General features: G+C 35.1%; 1 protein-coding gene across 1 annotated transcript in view; it reads right to left on the reverse strand.

Moving 5' to 3' along the window:
- HFM1 (helicase for meiosis 1) overlaps nt 1-17,778 on the reverse strand; it is an 80,911-nt gene that overhangs the window by 61,908 nt on the left and 1,225 nt on the right. The window contains exons 2-6 of the mRNA XM_031457570.2: nt 15,106-15,203; nt 11,276-11,388; nt 9,655-9,961; nt 4,852-4,985; nt 4,423-4,470 (exon numbers count right to left, since the gene is read on the reverse strand). Coding sequence (XP_031313430.1) covers nt 4,423-4,470; nt 4,852-4,985; nt 9,655-9,961; nt 11,276-11,388; nt 15,106-15,176 — 673 coding nt within the window. The 5' untranslated portion in view covers nt 15,177-15,203. The remainder of the gene's footprint in view (nt 1-4,422; nt 4,471-4,851; nt 4,986-9,654; nt 9,962-11,275; nt 11,389-15,105; nt 15,204-17,778) is intronic.

Below are 17,778 nucleotides of genomic sequence, written 5' to 3' on the forward strand. Positions count from 1 at the left end.
TGAAAAGGCACTCAACATCACTAATCATTAGGGAAATGCAAATAGAAACCACAATGAGATAGCACCTCACACTTGTTAGAATGGCTACAATTAAAAAGATAAGAGAAACGCTGGTGAGGATGCAGATGAAAACTGTAACTTTGTACACTACTGGTAGGGATGTAAACTGATGCAGTCATTCCTCAAAAATTTAAAAATAGAAGTACCATATGATCCAACAATCCCTGGGTTATACCTAAAGGAAACAAAATCAGTATCTCAAAGAAATATCTGCACTCTCATGTTCACTGCAGCATTATTCACAATAGCCAGAGTACAGAAACAACCTAAATGTCCATTAAGAAATGAATGGATTAAAAAAAAAGTGTATAAGAACAGAATATTATTCAGCCTTAAAGAGAAGGAAATTCTGCCTTTTGTGACAACATGGATGAGGCTAGAGGGCATTACACAAAGTGAATTAAGCCACAAAGAGAAAGACAAATCCTGCATGGTTTCACTTATAAGTGGAATCTTTAAAAAAAAAAAAAAAAGTTAAACTCTTAGAAACAGTAGAATGAATAGTGGCTGCCAGGGGCTAGGGGTATGGGGGAAATACAGAGAGGCTAGTGAAAAAGTACAAACTTTAGCCATAAGATGAGTAAGATCAAAGGATCTAATGTACAAAATGGTTGAGTAGAGTTTCAAATACTGATTTGTATAACTGAAATTTGCTAAGAGAGTTGAATGCAAGTGTTCTCACCCAGAAAAAAAAAGGAGGTAAATATGTGAGGTGATGGATATGTTAACTAACTAGAGGGTGGGAAACTTTTGTAGTGTATATATTTATTAAATTATCACATTGAACACTTTAAACATATTGTAATTTTATTTGTCAATTAGATCTCAATAAAGCTGGGGTGGGGGGAGGAATTAACAAATTATCCCCAGTCACATTCCACATTCTGAAAAGAACTTGTAAAGTCCTTATGGAGAAACAGGGTTATATATAAGGGTTACACTTTGACAATTAGATCTGATGGGGAGATATATATCTGAACTAAGTATGTAGTTTTATCTTTTCCAGAGTTGTTTTTTTTTTTTTTTCTTATTCATCTTGACTAGGTCATTTGATTTTTTATCTCTTCTTTAAAACCCCAAATTTCATTTTTTACCTGCTGATTGTGCTCTATTAGCTGATGTATGTTTCTGGTCACCTAGCCCTGAATCCCTTTGTTTTTGATGATTTGGTTGTGCCAAGTGGTGGATTTAACTGTGATTATCAGCAATATTGGCTCAACAAGAACTTAAACATTAAATAGTTCTTCCTCGAAGAAAGCTCAAAAATATTGATATAAAGAATAAATTGTCCCCTCTTCAAAGTAAGAGTCTATTGCCAGCAAGGGAGATATCTGTACTTACATGGTATTCTTCCCCAGTCTGAGCCATATCTCAACTGCGTTTATTAAACACTACGCAAAATACATTACTAGATTTAGAAACCAGCAGTAAGTTATAAATAAAGAAGAAAATGAGTTCCTACAACTGAGACTGTTACAATCTTAGGAGATGTAAGACAGATAATTTACCTAAGAATGCAAATACAGTTATTTAAGCAATTGTATTTTTATAAAGATATACAAAAACTGATGAATTGTGGTAAGTGATCCTTTTAAAAGTTAAATCAGAGCATATTACTTCTCTGCTCAAATTCCCCTCTTCTCTCAAAGCATATGGCCACCAGGCCCTATGTGATCTTGCCTCTGGCTTCACTTCTGTTTCTGACCTCCTGTCCTACTACTCTTGCTTCTGACTCATCTCCTGTGGCTTTACTGGACTCTTTTTTGTTCCTCAAAAACATCAGCCACGTTCTTCCTGTAAAGCCTTCCCTCTGCCTAGACTGTTCTCTCCATATTTTCTTGGCTCTCTTCAATTGCTTACATCTCACCTTCTAAAGAAGACCTACCCTAATCACTCTAATTCTAGCCCTGAGCTCCCATTCCAGCATTCCCAATTTAACCTCCTTTACACTGCCTCCCTTTTTTCTTTTTCATATTACTCATCACCTTCTAAAATACTGTAAGACTTATTTATACACTGTTACAATGGCTCTGATCTATCCTCTTCCCCATCCCCATCCCCATCCCAAGAATGTTAACTGCTCAAGGGCAAGGATTCATTGTCTGTTTTCTTAACTGACAAATCCCAAATGCCTGGTTTGCATTTATTAAATCAAGCACATAATTTACAAATCTTCCTTTTACTTTCTGTTGTGCATTGTTTCAGAATATTTGTGCCAAAACAAAAATGTAATTTTTAGTTTGTCAATCCATCAGCTTTTGAACGAATCTCATTTTTTCCTTTCAAATGTATCTCTTTCTTTAAAATATTTATTTGTAACAAGCCCACAAGTGGGTCAGCATGCTGGTTTTTCTCTCATTAGGTAGTTCCACATCAATTTACACTCACAAAAATGAATCTATGATTCAGAGCAGATATAAAATCAGTTTTCTAGCTCATGAGAAAACTACTAAGTATATCATTTATCATCACTTTCAACACTTAATATCAGATTTTTCCTTTCGTCCAACAAATTCTCAGCAGTCTCAGTGCAATTATATGTTATAACAAGGGAAATGTCTGCAGAACCGAAAATGACAACAGTACTGTGGCAGGATCAATCTGACTGAAATTCTATTGTCCTGAGGATTCAAATACAGTTAAATATTATAAAATAATCAGAAAATAAGTCCAAGTAATCCCGAAACTCTCAACCTATCATGAATAGCATTCAGTCCTCCGCTTTAAATATACATTTGGAAGCAATAAAGTGTAGCAAGCTTGGTGACTCTGACAGTGAATGAACTTTTTGGACAATAAATCAATGGACACAAGAGTAGACAGCAGTCCTAACTAACAAAGAGACCTAAGTAACAGAACCACTTCAGCTGTGCTAAAATAGCATGAAAATCTTTAAAACTCTTCAAAAATCAGTGTCATATTATGGCAAGTTCAGATATGGGATGAGAATTTCCCACCATACAGATAATGAAATTAACTTCAAGTGTTTACTGCTAACCTATGTCCTACATTCCTGCACTATTTAGGTCACCAGAGAGAAGGACGGGCAGCAGGGCTGAGGCACCAGGACGAACAGGAGCACTAGCGCTGGCTGTGTCTGGCGTGATTATATCACCAGGCATAACCCTTTTATTGTCCTCTCCTCCCATTCTAACTCAGTCCAGTTATCTGCTTTGAAGCAATTTTTCACAAGTGGTCAAGCGAACATTTTCTAACTTAACTTCAGAATTTCTCAGTCCCCAGAGTATCCAGGATTAGAATCACTCATCCCTAGGTTTCTCCAGCTCAGCTGCCCAATATTTGGAATTCACTTTCTGTTTTGCCAACTAGCCTATATCTCTTGCGGATTCTAGAACCTTCCCCAGCTTTGAGTCACTAATTCCAAATCCTAAAGCATAGTTTTGGTAATACAAGTTGACCTGTTCAAAAATATTACATAGTTTCTCTTCATGGCTTAACAAATGTATTAAAAATAAAAACAAAAACTTCTGACCTTGATACTCATGGTGTTAAATGATCTAATCCTAAAATATCTATCCAACAGTATCTCCTACTACTTATTTAATCGTAATTTTTCTCACCCAAAGTGGAATGCTTTTCTTTTCAAACATATTCCATACTTTCTTATCTCACCCTTGCTTATGGCTACTCTTTTGCCAGAACAACTTCCCTACTTTATCTGTCTTTCAAAGTATTTGGAGATAAGAAGATACATAAGGCTTGATCCTTGCCTTCAAGGAGTTCATAGGTCATAGGGAAATAGACACACAAACAGTTGATGAATTATAATAAAATAGAAAAAGTACACTGTTACAGATATACACAAAGTATCAAATACACAAAGAGGATGTTACCTCCAGAACACACATATGTACTCAAAATATTTACATTGGAAATACCCAAACACGTAAATCAAATTGTAAGTATAAACTACAAATTAGCGTTCTTTAAAAAAATTCTAGATTTGTAAAAACATCCCAATCCAGACTGTCCCATTCTCAGTCACTTCCCCTACCCATGTTTATACCAATATGCTGTCCTTACCCAAAGTATAAGAAATTATCTGTATTAATTTGTAAGTAGATATGCTCTGAGTTCAGCCAATCATACAAATTTCATTTCTGTATTTATCTTGTCACAGACTGGTAATAAACGGTTCACAAACTGGCACCAGTCTGCAGACCATACTTTGAGTAGCACTGACTATCACGCATTCTGGGTCCCTTACGTGACCCAAAAGATTCACTTTTACCTCTTTTTCTTTATCAATGAAAATAAACAAACAGAAACACAATGAACAAAATGTTTTAAAATTATGACTTCAAATATAATGCTGCTATAGTAAAATAATTTAAAGGATACGGATTTCTGTGACAGCCTTCAAGGAATCTAAATCATTTTCTGTTACCCCTAAAAAAAAAAAAAAAACCACATGCTTATGGATATTTCCAACCTTTTCTATAAAAACTACTTCAAGAAAATTTGCATAAATTTTTTTGAGATCACAATTAAAAACATTAGATCACAGTTAAAAAATAATGCAATGTAATAAAGAAATTGCACATAGATAGCCTATTCAGATTTACTATATTTTTGTATTCTTATCTATGCTAAGAAATATAGACTAATTGTACTTTTATAAAGCCAACTGAAAAAGTAAGGAATTACCTTGAACTTCATAAGGCTGGGATGCAACTGATAAAGAAGGCGCCTTCTTTGATTTCAGAAGCAGAAAAATTATCTCATTTGCTGTAAACATATTAATGTCTGAATACTGAGGTTTCTACTTACTATTACTACATTTCCATGATTTCCCTTTGTTCATCTCCATTTGGACAATTTTCACAGAGCCAATATGAGAGTCCAAGTTTGTACTGTCACTAGAATAAACACTCTCATGTATGTTGTCAGATATTTTAAATAATCTGCAAAAAAAAAAATAGTTTGCATTTGTGACAGTTGCTCCCCTTCCCCTTTAGCATTTTATCATAGTTACCTTGCAAAACTGCAATCCTAGGTCAATATAACTATATACTATTTTTTTGTAATTGCAGCCAGGTGGTGGAACACTGCTGGAAAAAGCACAATTGTTAGGTAGATGAGTAATATTAAAATTCAGTCATCATCAGCAAGACTGAAGATACAAGATCAATATACAAAAATCAGTTGTATTTCTATACAGTTGCAATGGACATTCTGAAAAACAAATTTTTTAAATTCCACTTAATACAGCATCAAAAAGAATAAAGTACTCATGAGTAAATTTAACAAAATAAGTATAAGACTTGTCCACTGAAAACCACAGAACATCTTTGCAAGAAATTAGACAAAACCTAAATGAATGGAAAGGTAGCCCATGTTCATAGATTGGAAGATTTAATGATATTAAGATAGCAATACTTATCACATTGTCTACAGATTCAACACAGTCCCTAGCAAAATCCCAGCTGGCTTCTTTGCAGAAACTGACCAGCTTATCCTAAAATTCATATGAAAATGCAAGGAACTCAGAATAGAAAAAAATTTTTTTGAGAAAAGGAACAAAGTTGGAGGACTCATACTTCCTGATTTGAAAACTTACAACAAAGCTACAGCAATCAAGACAATGCAGGGTATGCCAGTGTAGGATACATCCTTATGCCAGGCATAAGGACAGACACATTGATCAACAGAATAGAATTAAGAATACCAAACTAAACCTTTGTGTGGTATGACAGAAAATACACATTTGATTTTTATTTCCAATTCCTGGTACAGAGCTCCTAAAAGCTTTGGATTCCCTGTATGATGAAAGTAACAGAAGCATCTTTTGTCATTCATAACAAGTCCCTTTCAATCTACTTGAGTTTATGTTAATGAGGGGCCCTGCCGCTAGATAGTTTCAGGATGGGGACTGATCACCAGAAAGATCAAAACTTGATTAGAGGGCTGGGACTTCTATTTCCACTCCCAACATCCAAGGAGAGGAAAGGTGCTGGAGACGGAACTCAATCACCAATGGCCAGTGATTTAATCAATGATGCCTATGTAATGAAACCTCCATGAATGGAAAATTCCTATGATAGGGGGTTCAGAGAGCTTCTGGGTTGATAAACACATCAAGGTGCTGAAAGGGTGACACACTCAGGATTTGGAGGCTCTGTGCAGTCTCCCTCTCCATACCTTGCCTTATGCATCTCTTACATTTGACTATTCCTAAGCTGTATCTTTTATAATGAACTGGTAAATATAAGTAAAGTGTTTTTTAAATTCTATGAGTCATTCTAGCAAATTATTAAACCTAATTTGTGGTCGTGGGAACTCCCAAATAGTCTGTAAGGCAGAAATGTGGGTAGCCTGGCACCCTATTTGTGGCTGGCATCTTAAGTAGGGCAGTCTTCTGGGACTGAAACCTTAACCAGTGGGGTCTGATGCTAATTCCAGGAATTAGCATGAAAATTGAACTGAATTGTTGGACACTCATCAGTGTCAAAGAATCAGAGAGTTGGCTGGTGTCAAAAAGTCCCCCAGACCTTCCATTTATGGTCAATTGATTGTCAGTGAGGATGCCATGACATTCAATGGGGAAAGAATAGTTTTTTCAACAAATGGTGCTGAAACAGCTGGATATCAATGTGCAAAAAAATGAAGTTGGACTCCTATCTTGCACCATATCAAAAAATTAAAACGGATCACAGACCTAAAATTAAGAACTAAAACTATAAAACTCTTAGAAGAAAATGTAGGAGCAAATCTTCATGACCTTGGATTAGGCAATGATTTCTTAGATAGGACACCAAAAATCCAACCAACATAAGAAAAACTGGACTTCATCAAAATTAAAAACTTCTGAGCTGCTAAGGACACCACCAAAAAAGTGAAAAACAACACACAGACATGGGAGAAAATGTTTGCAAATCATATAACTGATAAGGGATTTTTATCCAGAATAAAGAACCCTTACAACTCAACAGTAAAAAGACAAATGATCCAATTAAAAAACAAGCAAAGAATCTGAACAGACATTCCTTCAAAGAAGATATACAAATAGCCAATAATCACATGAAAAGATGCCCACCATCTTTAGTCAGCAGGGATATGCAAATCAAAACCACAATGAGATACACTTCACACCCACTAGCATGGCTATAATAAAAAGGACAGACAACTAATGCGGACAACGATATGGAGAAATCAGAACCTTCATACATTGCTAATGGGATTGTACAGTGGTGTAGTCACTTTGTAAAACTATTTGGCAGTTTCTCATAAAAGATAAACACTGAGTTACCATATGATCCAGCAATTCCACTTCTAAGTATAAATTCAAAAGAATTAAAATGTATTTGACCTTTGAACAACATAGGTTTAAACTGCACGGGTCCACTTATACCCGGATTTTTTTTCAATAAATACTACTATAGTACTATATGATCTGAGGTTGGTTGAATCCACTGGTGCAGAAGATAGGGAGGGCCAACTATAAAGTTATACTCCAATTTTGACTTCACAGAGGGTCGCCACCCCTAACCCCTGTATTGTTGAAGGGTCATATGTATATATACACACAAAAACTTTTACACGAATATTCATAGCAACATTATTCATAATAGCCAAAAAGTAGAAACCACTCAGATGTCTATTAGCTGAAAGATGGATAAACAAAGTGTGATGTACCTGTTCAGTGAAATACTTGGGCATAAGAAGGAATAAAATACTGATGCATGACATAACACAGATGAATCTTGAAAACATTGTGCTAAGTGAAAGAAGCCAGACACAGAAGGCCAGATATTGTATGACTCCACTTATATGAAATGTCTAGAATAGGTAAATCCATAGAAGCAGAAAATAGATGAGTGGTTGCCAGGGGCTAGATGGGGAAAGGATGGAAGGGGAGTGACTGTTAATGAGTAAAGAGTTTCTTTTGGGGCAGTAAAAACATTTTAAAGTTGGATAGTAGTGATGGTTACACAACTCTGCGACTACACTAAAAACCATGAATTGTACACTTCAAAATAGTGAATTTCATGATATGGGAATTATACCTTAATAAGATTTATTTAAAAATTAACAGACATCAACCTCAGCTGGGCCCTTTGTAGTGTCCGACAGTCCTACCATTATTCTAATTAGACTGCTTTCCCATTCTCCATAATTTCTTCCACTCTTCTCATACTTGCTCAATAGTCCCACTTTTCTTATGCCAGAGAAAAAACAAAAGCTATCAACTACATCGCTTCTGAATCTTAAGCCCATATATCTGATGGCCTATTTGGATAATTTTTAGGTACCTAAAATCGACATATCCAAATCTGTTCTCATCACCTTCCCCAAAACCTGTTCTCCTTTTACAGTTTTCTGTATCATGAAAGAACACTATCACCCTTCACCACTCTGGCTCAAGCCAGAAAACTAGGAATCAGGTCTCGTATCCAAAAAATCATTTAAGGCCTGTGAAAGTCTATCTCCTAAGTAACTTTGAACTTTCTCATTCCTGAATCACAGTCCTAGGTCAGGTTACCATTCTGTCTCACCTAGACTAACAACAACAACAAAAACCTAAGTGACTCTTCACAATGCATTCTAGCTCCATTCTAATTTATCACACTGAGGTCAAATGGACTTTAAATTAAAAAGAAAATCTAATTTTACTCCTCTGCTTAAAACCAAGGACCTTAGAACAATGTAACAATCACCTAGAAAATTTGTTAAAAAGGAAGATTCCTGGGTCCCATCCCTACTCTTATCTAGACTGTGATTCAACAGGTCTAAGGTAGGAACCAGGAATCTAAATTTTTAACAAGAACTTCAGGTGATTCTGATGCAGTAAGCCACAGTTTAATAAGCACTGCCTTAAGAAAAAGTACAAAACGTTTCATGGCCTACAAGACTCTGAATGACTTGGCCCCTCCATACCTTCTCTCTTAGCATTCTCTCTTACTTTAAAGAAAAGTTTCTTAGAATAAGCCAAGCTCTGTGCCACCTTAGGACTTTTGTGCATACTATTCCTTCTGCCTGGAACACTCTCCTTCTGTATTTACATTCAGCTTGATTCTATTCCTCCTTCAAGTTAAGCTTAAATATCATTCCTTCAGGAATGTCTTCCCTGAGTGTGCAGAGCAGGTCAGGACCCTATGTTAATAGCACTTCTCAAAGGATGGTCAAGACTCAGAGAGTTCATAAGATCAAAACAATTTCCATAACACTTTTTTACATAATTTTAATTTCAAATATGATTAAATATTAATAGACATAACCCAAATAAGAAAAAGCTCCATGGGAATCCTCAATAATGTTTAAGAGTAAGAGGGTCCTGAGAAAAGAGTTTGAGAACCTCTGTTTTAACTATATATTTCATCAAAATAATTGTAGAACAAAAAGTATTCAATCACTTATACTTAGTTGTTTACTATCTGCCTTTCCCCCATGAACTGTTTAGTCCTCTGAAGGGGAGAAGCTGTGACCAGAGTCCCAGGGCAACCAGCGTCTAGTACGCGGCAGACGCTGTGCGTTGTTGACGTTTCTCTCATTCAGACTCCACCATACTCCTGGACATACACACAACTATTCAACTTTATCACTGAGTGTTATTTACTTCATTTAATTAATTACCTTTTCCGGAAGGCTGAGGTGCTCTCTCCTTTATCTTGTGCAAAATTAACTAATTTTGTATCATCTGGAACATTTTTCTCAAGTGCTATCTCAGTGCCAAAGCAAGTTGTATACTTCTGAGAAGAACCATATTTCAGCTTGCCAGCAACGTGTAAGTCATTGTTACTTGCCCCTCCTAAATTTAGATCATCATCCTCATATTTACTAGAAGGGAAGGCAAACTGGAATTTTTGTGTTGGTGACATATAATTTGTGTCTTCATTACTTATACTTAAATTTGATGTTAACATTTTTGACCTCTTTGGACCTACAAAAATGGAATATATCAATTACTACATGTTCTTGAAAACATTTTTCAAAATGACGGAAAAATTCAATAAAAATTTTCAAGAGTTTACTAGGTAAATATGAAAGCTAAAACAAAAGTATTAGCACAATAACTAGATACTCTGTAATACCACATATGATTTTGAAATACAGGTAGTTGTTACTCTTATGGTATATCATATCACTGAAGGATACTCAGAAATTAGTTAAGAATTACTGAAATTAAATTTGAAATTTATATGAAACCTCTAATATAAAATGGGCTTAATTTCTGACCCACAGAAATAACCATAATTGTAATATGTAAATATTTTACCTACTACAAATGATGTAATTATGTAAGTAATCATGAGGATTTAAAAATTTATATAAATAACTTACACACAGAAATACAATGACCAAACATATAAAATGTTACTGAACATGATTCAGTATTAAAATACATGATACAATGCTTTTAACTTTGTAATCTTGCTTCTAAATAACTTAATAGCTTGATAATATCTTGATAAAGGAATGCTTTCACAAGGTGACAGTATTTTAGGTTTCTTTACAGAGACTTTACAAGCAGCTTTGAAAGGTTTGTAAGGAGTTCAGAGGCCTTATTAGGGCTTAAATTTGCTTTATCATTTATGTACTAGATATACATATTATATGTGTGTGTGTGTGTGTATACGTATACACACACCATTTATTCTATATGTTATTTGATACATCCAAGAGTATATAATATTTTCATATATAAAATATATACAAATTATGAGGCTTAATAATATATATGTATGAACTTACCACTCAATTTAAAAATCAAAATTTTACCAATATCACCTTAGATCACATATACTGTTCGAGTGTGCTTGTTTTCTAGCTTTATAAAAATGGTAACAAACTATATACAATTTTGTGTATCTTGTTTTTTTTCACTCAATATATTTCAGGACTCTAGTTTCCTAAATCAAAGGACCCTACCTTTAATAAAGGGCAAGGCAAAAACTTAACAGTAGTGACAGTCTTCATGGTAAAAGGAAACAAATTCACAAAACAATGTAACAGGTGTGTGACAGCATATTTTGTGCACATAACATATATACGTATGTATATATATATATGTACAGAAAGAGAAGGTGTTTCAGATTTTAAGATTTGGTGAGCACTATTTTGAATAAGTCAAGTTCCTAACTTTCATCTTACTCCATTAAAATAAAAGAATTAATATTTTAACGTGTTACTATATTTTTTTCACAGTGACATGACCTGAATGGGTTTGGCCTCACAACAAATATGTGATAATTACCCAACAGCTTATGACTTTCTATTTCTTCCTCTAAAGCCTGAGTATCTGGAATTTCCGAAATCAATGGAGCAGGTGGGAGAAACCAATCCAATGATTTTTCGTTGTCGGGATAGCTATATAAAATACAAAAATATGAATATATGTAAATAAAAATATAACACCCGAAACTATGTATTTATTTGACTGAATATTACTCAATTACACGCTCTTAAATTTAATATACTATATTTCTGTGATGACTTTGATTTATCCCTATACAGCAGCATTTTCAATCTTTTTTCCTTGTGTGTTATGGGATTAATGATACTGCTATGTGAGATATGCTACCTAAATAATGGCTATAACTCCATTTTCTTTTCTCCAATTCAAATGCTTGGACAGGAATCTTAAATCTGCTCACTATATATATAAGAAAGCAGTAAATCATTCTGAAACTTTAGCATCTTAACCAATACTAGTAACAAATTACCAGTGAAACACCTGACAACTAATCATGGGTCTTAAGTGTGTAAGTGACATCATTACTGGTATTCTAGAGTATTCCTAAAACATTGTTACAAATTAACATCTTAACCCAAATATTCTTGGTCCAGAACCATCTACGACCACAGAAAATACAAGAAACCAGCCGTAACTGATAATCCCTTTGTAAACCCACAGTAACTGATGAGATTTCTGTCACCCTATTGGCACCATTAACTGCCTTTCCTTATCTTTCAGCTGAGATTCTATTAACATACAATGTTTTAATGTTTCCTTTCCAAATCTGACTTGTCCTTCATTAGAACAAAAGGATAAGTGTTAGGTAACAGTAAATAAAGTTGAGAAGAACACCATATATACTGTCTAAGCCAAGTCCCAAGGATTTTATGCTTTTTTCCTTGTCTCTCCATTTAGGATTTTAAACTCCCAGCAGTGTGAGACCCAGTCTTCACTTTTCTGCCTCTCACAGCACCTCAAACATAGCTCCTATGGCTCTGTCTTCCAAATCAAAAATCTGCAATACATTATCTGACAGTGTCTGACAGATTGTCTAACAATACACCAAAGCAATTAAAATTTGGGACTACATCACAGAGTCCCTGAGATCACCACCAGACTTATTCTCTAGGATGACTCTCAGGACACAGCATTCAGTGTTACTCATGACTGTGGGGCGAAGTCCAGGGAAAACCAGGTGCAAGCCTCTAAAGGTCCTCTCCCACTAGAGTAACACGAGATGTGCTTCCTCCCTCCCGCAATGAGCTGACAACACATGTGAAATGTTGCCAACAACGGAAGTCATTAGAGACCTGAGGCCCAGGATTTTTACTGGGGGCTAATCACGTAGGCATCCCCTCTCTGGCAGAGACCTAAAGTCCACATTCCCAGAAGAAGAACAGATGTTCAGCATAACCATATTATTTTCATAAATAGTTTATGTGCAGTGAGCCACTCATCACTTACTGGTGGGAACCTCCTTAAAATCTAAGTTCTCAGACTCCAGCCTTCAAGCAGGCCTTCTCAAAGAGAGCAGTTTAGTCCTGATACATTAACTCTTTTCTGCACAGAGACTGCTTCTGAAAATCCAGGACAGATGTTAACAAGATACAAAAAGCACACATCCAGCTCTCCTCTTCAGCCTCCCCGTAAAATCAAGTCTTCCTTATGATTTCCCTGTTTTCCAGAGGTGCCATCATTCTCCCAGTCATCCGGAGTCTAAACCACAGTACAGTCTTTTACCTACCACATCCAGACACATACCAGCTCTCACTGCATGTTCCTTATAAAGGAACTTTCCTGTCCTGTAAAGGAAATTCCTTCCCAAATTCATCACTTCTTGTATTTGCACTAGCACTGTCCTAATCAAGGCGCTAATCAATGTATGTCTGGTGAAGAATAACAGCGTTTAACTGGCTTGGTGCCTCTTGGCTTTCTCTATTTTATGTAATCCTATCACATTTATGTGGAATTGTTTTTTCATCATATTTTACTCCATTCCAAATCCTTCAGTGGTTTCCAAATAATGACAAACTTCCTAGTGGCCTTAGGTCACTCTGCAGTTTCAGTTCTCCTACAGGTACCTTACAGTCCAGGCCAAAGTGAATTACTTACATACCAAACAGATAATACATCCTGTCCCTCCTCATCTTTGTTCAAAAACATCCTCTTTCTCTGGCTTGCCCTTGCACACGACCACCCCCACGTCCACCCGCGGGCATTCAACGGTCTTTCATGCGTTACTCGGCCCACAAGGACTGACTGAGTGCTGTGTGCCAGGCATCATCTTCACCAGAGCTTATGTTCACTCAGAACCCAGCTCAGACCTCACAGTCACAAAACCTCCCAGCTCCCTACGGTTTCCTCCCTTCCTCCTTGTTAAGTGCTATTGGAACCTATACCATTTATCACATTTTCCCTTGTCTTGTGCGTGTCTATGTGTATGTCTGTAGACAGATAATGGAAAGATGATGGATCAATAGATCTGCTATGCCTCAATTGTAAACATTTAAAGGTTTTGTTTTTATTTCTATTTAATGTCAATTGTACTTAGCACAGTGCTTTATACAATTAGGTATATTATTCAGTGAATGTTCGTTGATTCAATTCCATAACTTTTAACACATAGAGCCATGACCAAGATCCTTATTCTGGCATTTAATAGCCACCAAAATCTACCCTCAGCTCACTTTTCTAACTTTATGTTTCACTGTTTCTCCTTTATGACTCTTCTATTCTAGGAAAACTGTCTGCACACTATCCCCTAGAGGTACTGTGAATTGCTCCATCTCCACTCCTTTTCTCTTAACGTTACACTCTGCCTTCCGATGTCCACTGCTTCTCTGCTTATCAGTTATCAAATCCAAATCCTTCAAAGCCACCTGAAGTCCCCCTGACCACCATAAAGCCTGACCTAATCAGTCTGGCCCAAGTTTCCCTCCAATCTGAAATTTCTTTGCATGAATATACACTTACCATTTGCTTTGCACTTTTTTTTGATTTTGTATCATAAGAAGAGCAACCACGTGTTCCAGATTTGCCCAGGTGAGTCCTGATTAACACCTGTTGTCCCAGTTGCATGCACTCTTTCACTCTCAAAAGTGTCCCAGTCTGAACTACATGGTCACAGTATTTATCAATGACCTCTTCATATGTGTGTTTAACCTCAAGCAGACTTTAAGTTTTTTAAAGTAAAAGTCTGTTTCATCCTTTTTATATCCCTTTTAGCATTCAAACAATATTTAAATTAATATTTGAATGAATGAAAGAATAAATGAAGCAATAAATAATTTACTCAATGCTTCATTAAAAAAGGATAATACAACAAAACAAATACATAGAAAACGTAGAATTAAAGCAATTCACATGTGAAAATCCCTAAAAGCCAGTATTTACCAGACTCCCTATTCTCCGTTCTTACTTCCTTTGGTGACACGTTTTTATTTCCAGCCCCACTTCCTGCTTGTACTGAACCTGCCTGTCGCCCTTGACCTTTGGCACAATGCTCTTTCTGCTTCCAAAAGGTGCCGTTACCACTCCTTCTCCTGAGTCCTACTCTTTGACCATTACTTTCTTTACCTGAGCCCAAAATCATTTGAACAAGCCAGGAATGCAAATAAATGAAAGCCAAATAGGCAAGAATCTACTCTACTTTTAAAATTACAACATGTAAGATGTTAAACTTCAGTTACTCCCTTATATTTGAATTTCATGTTTACCAAATTTATATCTGAAACATTCTGTCGATCCCTAATTTTTTATTTGTAAATTTACCACGGAGAAAACTAAAACTCTTTAAAAATCAAAGCTCTAAAACAACACACTATTATAATTCTTTAAAGCATACTTACTTTTCAGCTTCATCTGTTTTTTCAAAGAATAAATTATCCAAAGAAACCAAGGAGTCATTTGACTTCAACATTGTTAAACACTGGACTTTGTCATAAATCTAAAAAATACAGAAAAGTAGTTTATATTCCACTTACAAAGATGTAGAAAAAAATATTTCTGGATCCATAAGCTATAATCATTAATTTCTCAAAATAACCACAGACTGCCTTTCGGAAACATCTTCTGCAACTTCCTCCAAAGTGCTTAAATATTCAAACACATTATTCTCTATTCTCCACTCATTCATGCATGTTCACACTTGCACCCCTCTCTTCATGCTGCACCAATGCTTAGAATGTGTTTTCTTCCATTCTCCACCTGACAAAAATCCTACCCATCCTTCATGGCATAGGTCAAATGTCATTTCTTCTTCAAAGGCTTCTCTGAATTTGTCCTCTTACCCAAGGCAGAATTAAGAGCTCCTTTTGGGCTCTTAATATACTTTGTTCATACCATTATTTTTAAGTTAGGATAGTGCATTTTATTGTAAATGCGTGTGTGTCTCTGACAATATACTGTGTATATGTGCGGGGACTTCCTTCAAAATAAAGGGAGAGAGTAGATTTGTTTGAAAATAAAGAGGAAAATGTTGAGGGGTACTGATGAAACAAGATTGGCAATGAGCTGATAATTGCTAAAGCTATGTAACAGTCCATGGAGTTCCTTATAAGTTGTCTATTTTTCATATATGAACTTTTCAAGATAAAAAATTTACAAGTTTAACATACAGATAAATGTTTACATTCATATTACATAACATATAAATGTTTATATTCTTTTCTAAAGGATAATTTTCACATTCAGAGATGTCATCTAAATGTAAAGGATAAAAACATTCAGACTTGGCTACCTGGGAATATAACAATAATCTACAGCTGAACTATATATAAAAATAGATTTTAAAAAAACAAGTTTTTTCCTTATAGCACAGGGAACTATATTCAATATCTTGTAATAACCTTTCATGAAAAAGAATATGAAAATGAATATATGTATGTATATGCATGACTGGGATATTGTGTTTTATACCAGAAATTGTCACATTGTAACTGACTGTACTTCAATTAAAAAAAAAAATCTAGGGCTGAACAAAGCCTCAAATCTGATAGGAGACAGTAAAACCATTTCTACAGACACATACCTTGTACTTTTTCACCCTACACAGCAACACTACATCCCAATTTTTTTCTAAATTCAGAAACATGATATAAAATTCTATATGACAAAACATGAAATCAGATGCACAAATCATAAAATATAAATCATACTTCTGTTTATTCTGTGATAATTAATACACGGCAAATCTTTCCTTAGAGCTTTCCTTAGGAAGGAAACTAAAATCAAAGCTACTATATCAGCGCCATCTAGTGGAGAAATCCATCTTATCAAGTCAGAGCAGATACCTTCAAATTTGAGTCCTCCCTGATGTGAGGAGGAAACACATGAGGAAGCATGTAGAGGAAAGAGGAAATGTTTCCACATGCACTCCTTGACAAAATGCTACTAACAAGAGGGCCAAATTTGTGTATACATTAGGACTGTTCTTCCTTAATCACAATATTGTGGAGTTTCTCACTGGTTTAGTTATTGGGTTTTCCCCTTTCCATCTATTAACTTAATTGTCCTTTTCATTTTTCTCTACTTATTAATCACTTAGTCACCAACAAAAAGAAATAATAAACTTGAAACAAATTAGCATGGTTCTATAAATGTCTAAAACAACTTAACTATATGAACAATAGAAGCCTAAGGTGGGAGGAAGAAGGGAGTCACTCAGAATTTGCTAACAAAGTCTTTAACATCTTTAAGTAAAGAATGTGAGAAGTTGAAAACAATCACCAAATAAAGTATAAATAAAAATGCCAATCATGTTTCTATATTATCCAAAAAGTAATAAAATGTTCCCTTTCTACTCTTAGGAGAACTTTATAATTTTAAACAACAAAAAAAGTTTTCCAAAAACTCACCAGACCACTTCTGTATGGTTATGCTACCTCAGAATTTAAGTAGAAACTCTTTAAGGCTAACATGTACATGTCTAAACTCTTTATTCTAGAAGAAATTGCAAACAAAAAAAAACTGCAAATTAAAAGTATTTGTTTCAGAAAAAATTATTTCATAAACTAATTGAAAAAACCTCAAAAACAGCAAATATTTTCAAAAGAACTTTGATTTCTAGTTTCTGCCATAAAAGAGAATATAACGTGTTTGGGTTCAGAATAAAAACATTATGTATGTATTTTAGTTCTGATGCAGCCCTATGGAAAATCTAAAACTTTCCATATAATGCATTATTTTTCTTCATAGCACTAATTGATAACTAGTACTATACTGTATGTTTGGTTGTTTATCTTTCTTCCTGTAGAGGGAGCAGGGACTTTTTTCTCACTGATGTAGTCCGATAACCCAGAACAGGGCCTGACACATAGTAGATTATCCATAAGAATTCCCTGTGGAATAAATGCACTAGCAATAGTCAGTTTACAAAAATACTTTTAAAGAAAATAATTTTCCATCCATTCTGAGACAAAATTTTACCCCCCAAATCTTTAATGTTCAGTTTAAAAACGTGATTTTTCTTCAAGTTCAGGAGTCAAATCAAATCATGAAGGTTCTAAAAGACCATGAATTTG

The sequence above is a fragment of the Camelus dromedarius genome, chromosome 9, assembly GCF_036321535.1.
Source record: "Camelus dromedarius isolate mCamDro1 chromosome 9, mCamDro1.pat, whole genome shotgun sequence".
NCBI classification, from domain to species: domain Eukaryota; kingdom Metazoa; phylum Chordata; class Mammalia; order Artiodactyla; family Camelidae; genus Camelus; species Camelus dromedarius.